General features: G+C 36.8%; 1 protein-coding gene across 5 annotated transcripts in view; it reads right to left on the bottom strand.

The window, feature by feature from the left end:
• Positions 1–12,659, bottom strand: part of NBEAL1 (neurobeachin like 1) — a 95,179-nt gene that overhangs the window by 20,855 nt on the left and 61,665 nt on the right. For all 5 annotated transcript variants that reach the window (XM_067298751.1, XM_067298750.1, XM_067298753.1 and 2 more), the window contains exons 30-42: positions 10,810–10,938; positions 9,916–10,221; positions 9,653–9,802; positions 8,524–8,681; positions 7,702–7,826; positions 6,670–6,796; positions 5,400–5,548; positions 4,715–4,848; positions 3,770–3,871; positions 2,428–2,523; positions 2,188–2,312; positions 795–935; positions 569–699 (exon numbers count right to left, since the gene is read on the bottom strand). In XM_067298751.1, coding sequence (XP_067154852.1) covers positions 569–699; positions 795–935; positions 2,188–2,312; positions 2,428–2,523; positions 3,770–3,871; positions 4,715–4,848; positions 5,400–5,548; positions 6,670–6,796; positions 7,702–7,826; positions 8,524–8,681; positions 9,653–9,802; positions 9,916–10,221; positions 10,810–10,938 — 1,873 coding nt within the window. The remainder of the gene's footprint in view (positions 1–568; positions 700–794; positions 936–2,187; positions 2,313–2,427; positions 2,524–3,769; positions 3,872–4,714; positions 4,849–5,399; positions 5,549–6,669; positions 6,797–7,701; positions 7,827–8,523; positions 8,682–9,652; positions 9,803–9,915; positions 10,222–10,809; positions 10,939–12,659) is intronic.

Genomic DNA, 12,659 nt, shown 5'->3' with positions numbered 1-12,659 from the left:
TAACATTACATAGCAGTGGAACAGCTTTATTTTTCTTCTAAAGGGTACTGAAACCTTACATGGCTCTAAATTCAGGTGACTGCACTGGAAGATAACTGTGACAAGCAGTAAATATGCTGATTGCCTAGACCAAATAAAAGACCTCACATGTTTGAGAACGTCCAAACTACCACCCAAGAAACCCAGTAAAATGGGTAGAATAGAGTATTATTTAAACTGTATTAACTTTTCTAAACTATTTAATCATTAACTACTGCAAACTTTTTTTTTTTAACCTCCAAATGAGCATTTTTGATCTTCTTATGAATTAGGGAGACAACACTATTTTTAGCCATTCTCAAATTCCAAGTCAGAATTTTAAACACCATTTAGGCTGTTGCTAAATGCAACCAGTGTCCCACTGAACAGTTTGAGACCAGTGTAACAATTAAAATACTTTCTACAACAAGCACATTATAAAGCTTAAGTGAGAAGTGTTCCACAGCGTTCACGAAAGAGCGGTGACAATTCTTTTCTGGAGAATACAAGAGCAGCTTGTTATGCACTACATTCTGAGCAGCCAGTTTACCATTTTGATTCTCGAGGAACTCTGGGAAGTAGAAGAACTCTGGTGTAAGTTCCTTCACATCATTGGGGTTGTCCATGAGCGCCTGCCACGTAGCAGGAATGGAATGAAACTGGCGATCTGCACAGTCAAACCTGGAGGTCAGAAAAGGTAAGTCAGATGTTGACCATTCCCTTGTTTAAAAGATAAGGAAAAGCAGCAGCGTGCTGCTTATTTGCTCACAGTATACCTGCCACTCTGAAGCTGGATATGAAGTGTTGTGAAAGGTTCTACCCGAATGAGGTAATGCATGACACCAGCGGCGTTTGAGTAATGTGTTCCATAATGAAACTTGTCAATTATCCCAAGGGGATCCTCAAAATTCTCATATCTAAAAAGAAAAAACTCTGTAAATATAAATACAATATATTTACTGGAGACAAGGATTGAAAGAACAGATCATAACAATTTAGAGAGAGAATATACATTGAAAAAAATACATTGAGCTCTATTTAACATGAGGATTCAAATTCTGGCTCTCAAAGTCCCTAAGCCACAGATTGCAGAAAGGCAGAAATCTACACTGGATGAAGGATCACCCTTTGCATACCTGTTCTTTTCTTCCCTAGGCATTTGCTATCAGCTGTCAGAAACTGGATAAAGGGCAAGACAGACGTGATTTAGCAAGACTTCATACAACAGCCAAAAAGATCACATCATTAAGCTGAATATTTATTACTGAAGGGACTTATGACAGTTTCCTTCAAGATAAGGGGAAAAAAGAAAGAGAAAGAAAAAAGTGTGCGTGACTGCCTCAGGATGCAGATAAGAGTGTTAAAATAAATCTATGTCTATTTTCCTTTTCTATTGGCAAACTGTCTCCAGTATCGTGCCACCACCAAGCTGATGTGTTTCTCAGTGTCACATAGCTAGTAGGAAAAGTTATAGTTACATACTGCCAGAGAACCAGTTTCATTCCAGTTAGGAATAGCCTCTAAGTGTTCAAAGCAATTCTCCATGTTCAGAGTTTTCTGAAGAAAGCTAGTTTTGGAAGCAGCCTGACAATGCAATCTGGCCTGATAGCATACTCACTCCCCACACTAGCAAAAAGGAAGGAACACTGCACTGACATGTGGGTGTAAGGACTTGTCATTCCTACCTACAGAGGAGCTGCTGAAAGTGGCTGAGCTACAGCTTATTTCAAAGATAATAATCTATGCTAGAAAAAAAAAAAAAGAGCCAGAAGCCCAGATCTAGGAATCCGATCAATGCCGCCTTCCAGCAGTAGCAACTCACCTCATCAGCATGGTTTCATATTTTCTTATCTTGAAACAAAGTATGTCTTTTCAAGCTTCTGGACCATTAAATTCAGTGTTTCTACAGCCTTTCAAGTCTATCATACCCACATCTTAGAAATAACCCAAAATTTACAACAGTAAATTTTGTCCTTTCCATGCTGTAAGAGTTAACCTGAGCACAGCAAGGAACAAAGAATCAATCTTTGCAAGTGCATCTGTGATGATATAAAATTAGCTTTTAAAACTTCAATGTCACTGCTTTTTTTTTTCTTTCTTTCTTTTTAAGTATTATTGGCCTGGAGACTCAGAAAAACAGAGAAATTAACTGAGTGTTCAAATGCATACTTCTCTTTCACAGCCTTAGCATTCTTTTCGTTTACAACCCCAATGGGTTTGGACAGATCTCTAAAGACAGCAGGATTATTCAGGTCCAGTTCTTCTGAAGTATAATCTCGTAAAATCCAGGGGAACTAGAAAAAATAAAAAAAAAATCACAGGTCCAATTGAAACTAAAGATGCATCTTTCGAAACAGAAAAAAATACATAACTTCAGCAACAATAAAAAGCTTATTTTTTTAAAATTACCACAGGATATTGAGCAAGGTCATTGTAAGTTCGTCCTGCCATTGTGTTCAGCTGAATAAGGTAGTCAAAGTTGGATATTTCTCTATTCACCCATTTCTGAAGGACAAAAAAAAAAAAAAAAAAAAAGGAGATACAATGGAAGTTGTTATATCAAAGCTGCTGTTATTGCAAATTATTTGTCTTGTCAGTATTTATCTGCCAGAGGAGAGTATTGGTAGGCAAAAGGCACAAGACTATAACCATGTTATGAACTTCCAGATTTAATTTCTCATAATCTAGTTAATTTTTCTTTTGTTTTAGCAACTGTGCTACCTGTATTTCATTGAAACTGTGCCCCTGATTAACACCAGCACTATTTCAAATACAGCAGACAAATAGATGCCTCAGAATAAGAAGTGGGGGTGAGAGGGGAAGATACAAAAAGATGACAGGTAAACAGGTGCTGAGGAAAGAGGAACAGAACTTAGAAATTTGTTTGAATTTTAAGGTCAAAACATTATTTCTGACTTGTTCTCCTCTTGGTTAATGGTAAAGGAATTTGTAAACTAACACTGTTTCCCCAAGGATAAAAGCTATTGTGTTGTGTATTTAAGTGGAGAAAATGATTTCTGTAATGAAAATTCTCTACCACACTACACACAGATATTGAGCCCTTCTGAACACAGCTCTGTCTGTTCTCCTTCCATTTAAAAAGTAATAATGGAGGAAAGGCCCAAGGACAAGGAGAAAAAAAACCCAAAGTATTCCCAGTATTTTAAGTCAGTCATAAAGCTCCCTGCCTTCCTCAGACAAAAACATAGTTGTGGCATAGAGGGATGGAAGATAAAAATAAATCTACCATATTTAGTTGAAAAAATTTAGGAGGAGAATACAGACATTTTGACATTTCATTTAAATGCCAACATTACTAACTCTCCTAAGACCACACTTCCTGCTTGATCTTCACTCAGGTTTTGTTGAAAGCCCCATGATAAAAAGATAGCAGGGAAAGTTATTTGCACATGCAGTGAGAAAAGTTCCAAAATTTGCACTCAAAACCATGCACTAAAAATAGAAGTGATTCTCCCACACGTTCTCCGTTCTTGCTGGAACATTTGTCATAACCAAATCAGAGCGAGGCTCTTATCCAGTGGAATAAATTCACTGACTGTAAACAAAACACAGCAGTTGCAAAAACACGTATGGAAAATTTCAGAGGCCAGACTGAGGACACAGAAGTTGGCAGCTGCCTTCCCAATACCAAAAAGTCAGTATTCCAAGGCCTATTTTAAGTACCTAATTTTAAAGCTCTCATTCAAAAAGCAGTGGAATGCTGTAGACCATTTATGCTGAAGTCTCCTACCTGCATCAAACCTGAAGCTTTGAAGAGTTCCTGCGGAGATCTAGTCCCAGAAACATTTGGAGAACGCAGTGACAAAATTCGACTGTAAATTTTGTTTCTCACCTGTTAGAGAACAATATGAAAATATTTGTTTTGGAGATTGAAGCTGGCAAACAAGTAAATAACTGTTCTGCTAATTAAAGTTTGAAATAAAGAGAACATGGTTACATTTTTAAACACCTCTGTCCCTTGCTATATAAAACATTTTCCTTGAACTACAGGATATAAAGGCAAATACATGTGATGAAATGCCTTTGTGTGGACACTACACAGAATAATTATTATTCCCACAAAAGAGGGAATACCAGGAAATATTGCTGCTGTTCAAATACAATTACGCCAATATTTTCCTTACAAAGCTATTTCAGAGATTTATTTACTTTAAAAAGCCATTTTATAGTAGATATTCATGAACTGACCTACTAGTACGTAACTCAATCTTTGTTCACATACTTATCTCAGCCCCACAGACATAGGATCACTTACATTACCATGGGGAAAATAAAAAGTTCAATAATTCTACACCATAGAAACATTAATTATTTCTAATGTTATGGTAAAATAAAATCTTTTTTTTGTAATTAAGTTGTCCAGAAGATTTAAAGAGACAAGTGGACATCAAGAAATTTAGATTACTACTGATGTAATTTTAGTCGAATATTCTTCCTGCGTCTTTTTAATGATACAAAACCAAGAGTCTTGTTTTATTCATCTTTTCAATTACTCAGTTTCTAGACGCCAGACAGGTTTTCAGAGGCTACTCTTAATTTCCCACAAGGGATACATCTAACAAACATTTTGCTGTTAATATCACGGTATTATGAAAAACGCTACACTTGGATATCACCACAAAACTAAAATTTGACATTTGGGCTAATAAATCAAGTAAATTTGGGAAATCCATACCTCCTTATTGAAGTTGAGGAAATAGTTGGTTTGATCTGTAAGGAAGATTTCCAAGGCTGACCTCCTCAGGTTGTACCGACGCAAATGTATCTCTCGAATTTGTGAAAGGTGCCATTTGAAATCAAAACCTACCCCTAGAAAGGACACACTGATTACTGACTTGAAACTTATTAAAAACTTTATACACATAACGTAATATAGTTTCCAGTCATCCCCAGAAAAGGCAAATTTTGTATGTTGCCTGATTAACCATTTTGGCAGGAAAAAGTTAATAACTTCAAATATTGTTCTACTGAAAGAGAGAGACAGCAGAAAATATCTGAGGGGATGGAGATTTTTTGTTTTGTTTTTCGATTATCAAAGACATTACAAATGTGTTTTGTTGACAGAAGTATGAACCAAAGCCCTCTGGTTTCTCAGCCAGGCTCAAATAGAAGCTTTTATGCATAGAATTCCAAAAAGGGCAGTTCTTAATATATTGCTTGTGAAAAACACAAACACTGGTTAAACAGCTCAGTTCACTTTTGTAATGCTCAACTGTTCAACTTGCTTTAAGTAGAGATTCACAAGCCTGTCTCTTCATAATTAGTTTGGTACTTATTCTCAAAAATAATCAAGATCAGCCTACTAAAAACCGAATGCTGAACTGCACTGAAAATAAAAAGATATTATGGGTCATGCTCACCTTCCTCTTTTTCAATGCTACCATCAAAGAAATAGATGTGCTGGGTAGTGATCTCCAGCCTTCCAGGTATCGCATCAATTACTGTAATGAGTTCACAGTCTTCAGACAACACTAGCTTTTCTTTCTGGCTTTGCTCCTCCTTCTCATCCCTACAAAAAACCCACCAAGTGTTACAGTTTTTGGTAGATTAGACAGACAGTTCCTTACCTAAAGGAATAGTTCAGAAAAGAATCGGATTTGAATGGCATTAAAAGCACACCATCAATGGTTTTCTTAAGTTACTTCCACTAGCAGTCATGGATGTTTCAAACTACACTACTAGACATCATTTCACAGCATTGCTCTTCAGGCATGCTATTTCAGTCTCAGGCAAGATGAACATGAGCTCCTCTGAAGTATGAAACATGAGGCTACATTTACCTTTCTTACTGAAGTGCTACATGCTTAAATCAATCCTGCCTACAGCAGAGCCGCATCCAGATTCAGAAGACTAAAAATTATCTTCAGAAATATTTGAAATAAAGGTTGATCAGAGGTCTATAGAGATGACACATCACAAACAAACGTTCAGCAACCTTTAAGTTGCAAAAAAAATACAGCAGTACCACTCGGCCAAAGTGCTGTGTCCCCATTGGAATTCTGCAGCGCAGACACACGTAACTGTGCACAACACTACATGTTCAGTTATTGGAGGGAAGCATTTGTTCTCTTCATTTGACTTTAAGCCACAAAAGTGGCACAAAAGCAGCACAGAAGGTCTCCTTCCTGGAACGCTCTTAAACACAGAGATGCTCTCCAGCAGGTTTACAGCCAGCCAAGCAGACATCCACACTCTACAACTAACGCTGCAGAGAACAACCCTGGCACCTGTGGACATGAGCTGACTCCAGTCTGGTCTGTGCCCTTACAGGGCAGACCATCTCTTGAGGCTCATTGCCTATGAGCACAGTAGAGAAGCCTTAAAAATTCTTTAGCTTCAAACCAACCTGAAGCAAAAAATCACAAATGGATCCTCACATACATCCACTCTGCACCTAATACACTAAGGCCTTCTTTTCCCTGGAGTTCTTTATGTCTTGCTGTTTATAATGATAAACCCAACAGCAACTTCTCTGCTGTTCAAAACTATTATAAAGCCCTGGACTGCACTGAGTTAAGGACAGGCAGACAAAGAAAGTTTTGTATGCTGATCACTCAACTTCAGGAGCTGTTTCCCCACTCCTTATCCCCAGGACAGAAACAAATTTCAGCTGCTCCATGCGGTACTTACATATTGGCACTGACTGCTGTGTCTTCTTCTGGTAGTTCCAGAACATCCTCTTCCAAATCACTCACTTTCACCTGCTTCACCACCTCCAGAAGCAGAGACTCACTAGAAGGCTGTGTCTGGTGCACACCTATTGTGATAGGCATTTCAACTCAGAAAATATTTTTTTCAAGAGTATTGCAGGTCTGATGAGTGGCAAGTTTATACTGACAAATACGTAAGTAGGAAAAAATATTTTTACAGCTTCTTTGGAAAGCTGAACTGAGTGCGTCTTCTCAATGTTATTTTTAACTGAGTAAGCAGCAACCAGACTTCTTGAATACTTTGAGGGCAAGCTAAACACTTTAAAAATGCCTCCCAAATTATATCAAAATACACATCAAATCATAATGATACAAAGGAGGGACACATTAGAATTGGGTATTAGTATTTCTAATGTAGACATTTCCAATAGACTATTTTGTAGTGTTCGGCAAAACCCATCTGTTACAGCAGGCAGGTTTCCTGGAAATACAGTTCATTTGGTTTTTGTTCATTTGGGTTCACAACAAGCAGGTTATTTTTTGGTTTGAGTCTTGATATCCAAGACCCCTAACTTAAAGAAGAGCTTACACCTTGGCAATTCAGCTGTTTGGCACACTTCCAAAGTGCTCTATATCTACACATTTTAATCATCAGCTCTAACAAGGTTTAAACAAATACTGCCTGCCTACTCTGATCTCATTGTTTCCTTTTCTTGAAAAAATGATCTTATGCAAGAAAGGTATATGCTTGCTAATTTTTAAAAAAGGAGCACTCAAAAAGCTTGAAATACCCACTTTGATGTACAAGAGGAAATGAAGTTTACCCAGAAGGAAGATTCTATTTCAGGTCAAAGCACTTCGCTCTTATTTTATGTGACACATTTTAGTATACAGGAAAAAACAGAGAAAAATCAACATTTAAGTATTACAATAGACTGATTCTTAAATACACAGAATCATCAGCAAAGACTTAAGAATCCAAGTGAACCAAGTAAATACAATACAACTTTACCTAAATTGTCTCTCAGATCACTAGCATCCTGATGAGAGTTGAAGTTGTAATTTTGCACTAGTTTTAGCCTCATACGTGAATAATTTTCCACATTTGAAAGTTTCCAGTGAACAGGATGCTGTTTCCTAGGAAAACAAGAATATTCACAAAAATAGTTAAAAGGAGGTAAAGGCCTATGAATGAAGTGATTATAAAAGAACGCATACTTAGAAAAATACTGAAATCCCTCATCCATACATTCCAAAACATGAAAACAGTAAACTGCATGCTATTCTATATTTTATATTGCAGCTCTGATCATCCTAAAGCACTTTGTAAACAATACTTATTTTCTATTGAAACATAGCAGACTGTTTACACTTTCAGTAAATGACAATTAAAGATAAAGAAACCCCTTTAAACAGAACTATGAAAGCTAAGATAGGTAAAATGTCATAATTCAAATTTAAATTTCATGCACAGGAACTCAAAGTCTTTATTAATAGGACTATTCTCTCACTCTTTCCAAAAGAGCCATTGATCTCCAGCATCTTGCAAATAAGTCTTACAATCCCTTCATCAACAACCGATTTTGTCACTTGGCAAGAAAATCTAGTATCCATGTATCCTCTTCAGTATTACACTTCAAAATTTGAATTTTGATAACTAAATGCAGATAAAAATTGTTAAAGATGCATTCAATAACAACTTTACATCTCAAAAATGGCTATCCAAGTCAATTTGACAAGGTTCTACAGTTCTAACCATATGAAGCAGTAAGTTAATCACGTCAGCAATTCCTTTTAAGCATCAGATTGTTTGATTCAAGAACTTCATTCTTACTTTTCAGACCAAGGACCACGTTCAGAGAGCAAGTAAAGTTGGGCTGCTCTCCACTGCCTCAGAGTAGCTGTGTGTTGACTATTAAGTTGCTTTAGCATATTGTTGTAACGCAGATTTTCCTGACGAGCCTTTCTGCTGAATGGTTCCACAAAATACTCCTGAAAGACCATTAAAAATAAATCTAGCACTGAAAGAAGCCTACATTTGGAAATGCAACTTTTTGGCTTGCAAGAACAGAATTCTCACAAATTAAGAAGGAACAAAAAAGTTTACAGTAAGCTACAGTAATTCTGAAAATTAAAGGTAAGACTTGTGAGAGAAATTTAGAAGAGTTTAGTACTGTAAGAAATGACAAAACATTGACTTAATTTGTGAAGAAAGAATTATCAATACTAAATCAATATGGAAGCAATTTTTCATAATCAGAAGAGCAGTCAGCATTGGCAGCCCTATTTGACAAATATGGAGGACTTCCATTTAAATTTTGGCATTCTGGGATGCAATTGACATTGTATTCTGCCTTTAGTTACTTGAGCAGAAAAGACTTACTAGAAGGATCCTTAATAAGACACAGTGAAAATAAGGGAAATACAACAAGTGTAACAGCCAAATTGTAATTAACCATTAAAATTAATGCCTAAATTGAATCTGAATGTCATACAGAAAGGTCAGTTCCTTTTTACTGCGTGGAAAAATTGGAAAAATTGCTCTTGTAAGAGCAGTTCAAATAAATTCCAAGTTTTAAATGTTTTCAAGGTACTGAACTGGAATTAAAAAAAAATCATAACCCTAACTCAAGAGGTTTTAATAATTCAAAACATAAATAAGTCAGAATAAGAAAAAATGCAGCTTATAGCTGAGCATAAATTCTAGGTTGCTGTACTATGAGAAAGACCTACTGTCTTGGAATAACTCTGCTTAAAGATAAGACTCTTAAATAGAAAAAAAGAGAATTAAAAAGCATATCCTATGAGTGTGCACAGTCAGATTGCCCAGAATATCTGTCACAAAACAACCAATGTACCCACAATCGCTAGAATTAGGTCACCCTGGAATTTGGTTTCTCCATCTATTGGAAGATGATTCCTGAAACAGTGCAAGTTGCTCGTAGAAGAACTCAAAATCTTACCTGAAATTTGAGCTTGCTTTCTCCTCTCTCCCGGTCTCGTCGGTGCATATTCACCATAAATGCTTCGTAACAATCTTTCCAATAAAGTGCCATATGCTCATGACAATCTCTGAATGAATTGTCTTCATACTGCTTCATATTTGGAATAATCTGGTTCCACCAAAAGAAAACAAAAAGCCCAGTATGATTACTGAATACAGTTCCTCTGCTTTATTGGCTAAAAAGGGGGGAGGGGAATGCAACTAAAAATATCTCCTACTTACATATTTGTCAATATAAACTTGCCACTCATCAGACCTGCAATACTCTTGAAAGTCCTCGAAGAAAGAGGGGCTGCCATTAGTAGGAGGCAATGAAGGGAGGTGCAGATTCATGAAGAGAAGTTCGTAAATTTTGGATATGAGTGTTCGAACAAGGGGAATCAAAAACGAGTATGTTTCCGTCTTCTCTTCAATTGATCTACTCAGGATGCCTTCCAGCTTCCCCAGGAGGTAGCATGCTTCAGGCTGGCTCTCAATTACTTTAGTTTGAAGAAGGGTGTTTAGTTTGGCTGCTGCCATAGCACAAACCTGTGTAGACAAACAACAAAAAAAATGAATGCAACCCTTAATAGTAATGTGAGCACCTATCTTTTAACACAGGTGTATGTACATATTCTGGCTGTATCTCAGGTAGCCTGAGGGCACACACACATCAATCATGGGCCTAAGTACGTAAGCTAACAATCACAGCTTCACTGAAGGGCTCGTTATTTCAGACACAGCTCTGCAGAATTTGTACTGAATGCTGATTCAGGCAGAGCAGCTCAGATTCATATACACTTAATCTATATAAACCTCGAATTGCTAATAAGAGTATTTTATGGTAGAAATGAAAAGTCACAATCAGGATCACTATCCTACTTCCACTTGTGCACAGAGAGCCCCAACTTCAAACCACTTGCCCTCTAGCTCATTCTCATACTCAAGACATGCACATGGACAGGACTGCAGAATAAGTTTGCATGTGGCAAGACCTGCTAAAAGCATCTTGCCTATAGAAAAGTAGAAGATTGGCATCAGTTTGCTCACTAGTACAAACAGCTCCCCTATAAACCACAACAATTATATCAATCATGTGCACTTCAAATGCAGTATTTGCAAGAATTTTTAACAAACCTGTAAGTTATGTTGTGCAATGAATCCAAGGAGCAACTGGACTTGCACCTGTGAAAGTCTGATTGCTTCTGGGCCAGCAGAGTACCAGATCGACAGACAATCCATAAGAGTCACTAGTTCTTCCAAGAGCTATTGTAAAAGTAGAAGACGTGCACGAAGTAGAACAAGTCAGAAATGATCAGAAACTACTCCAGCTAAAGAGAGAGGGTAATTTCAAAGAGCTGAATAACAGGCTGCCTTCACACTTCTAACTTACCCCCCCCACCCCCCCAAAAAAGAAACTATACAGGAAGACAGCAGTTCAACTAATCAATTGAAATTATTCTCGATTGCAAAATCTGTCTAGCCCAGTATGTTAGCTCAAGTATCTTCCCTGAATAAAGCCAAAACCAGGCATATAGCATATAGTTATTTTTCCTATAATTTATCTCCAGGAAATGCCAATTATTTTAAGTTATGAACATGATGAACAGGATACTATGATTAAAAAGACACTATTCTTAATATCACAGAAACCATACCAGCTTGCAATTCCTAGTTCAACAACTATTGGCTTTTATTTCATTCTTTTCCTTTGTATTTTATGTTATGCAAGTGCAATGCTAATTTAATTTACCAGCAATAGCAATATGCATGGTGCCCTGAGAGGGAAGACAAGGTGCCTTTCATAAATAACTGATTTCATGACAACTGCTACTACCTTAATAAATAAATAATAATAAAGTTAGAAAATTAGGAGGCTCTGCTTTCTGTTCTATTTTTATACTAGGAGTCATCCAAACCTTGCAAAAGGAAACTACTCTCAAAGCAAATGGAACATTTTACCATCAATACATGTTTGCTTAAAACTAATATACCTTCATCCATTCCCTTTTAATTCACTCAAATTTAAAACTACTACCATGTTAATTCCCAGACTCACAAGAATGCTTGCGGCATGCTGAAAGCTTTTCTGCTTACTGCATTAGAGTAAGTACTTTAAACTCTCCTCAGACACAATGGAGGATAATTTATGAAAGTAATTTTCATTTCCAAGTTGGCAATAAGCACAATTCCCATTGCTCCAAAGTTCAGATCTAATTTCTAATTAGATTTCACAAAGCTAGATCACCACACAAGGCAAAACCTCTATGTAGGAAAGACTCAAAAACAAACAAACAAAAAGTAATCAAAACTTTCAGATTAAATTATGTTTGGTTATAAGCAGACATTTTGGAGAACAGCTTAGGAATTATGCTCAATATTGATGACTTTCAAGATACTACACTTTCTTTTTTAAAAGTAACATTTAAAAATAAACCATTTTTCTATGGATTTATCATGAATGATGAATTACATGCAATTCTGCTTTCCTTCAGCCTCAAAAAAGGGAAAGTGATGACATAGCTCAGACAGTAAGAGAGGCAAGACCACTGCTAGAGATAATGTAAATGGTGAGGCAAGTTATAGGTTACTGTAACTTATACACCAAGAAGGCAGGAAACGTGGCCAGAGGAAGACAAAAAGCTTCTTTATCTTACTACTTTTTGTGTTTGCTAGTCATTTTCTGCCCAAGACCTCAAGTTTGACTCTCTTGGCATATAAAATCCATTGCGAGTTTGTGCAGAAACATGCACAAAAACATGCTGCAACTCCAATATGGATCAAAGCCCAGAAGTGACAGTCCTTGCCTCAGCTTGGGCAAAGAAGCAGGCTTTTGGCAGGTGCTTTATTCAGGGGACACACAATGAGTCAGACAGGCTTAGCAATGGGGCAAAATCTGCTTAGGCTACTACTGGCACTGCTGCATCAGCTCTTGCATTTGTTAATAGTTCTCCAGTATGAAGAAACTTGGATTTTCAATAATGAGT

Source organism: Apteryx mantelli, chromosome 6 (genome assembly GCF_036417845.1).
Source record: "Apteryx mantelli isolate bAptMan1 chromosome 6, bAptMan1.hap1, whole genome shotgun sequence".
NCBI classification, from domain to species: Eukaryota; Metazoa; Chordata; class Aves; order Apterygiformes; family Apterygidae; genus Apteryx; species Apteryx mantelli.
The sequence above is the reverse complement of the archived record's forward strand: the minus strand, read 5'-3'. Positions and strand labels throughout refer to the sequence as shown.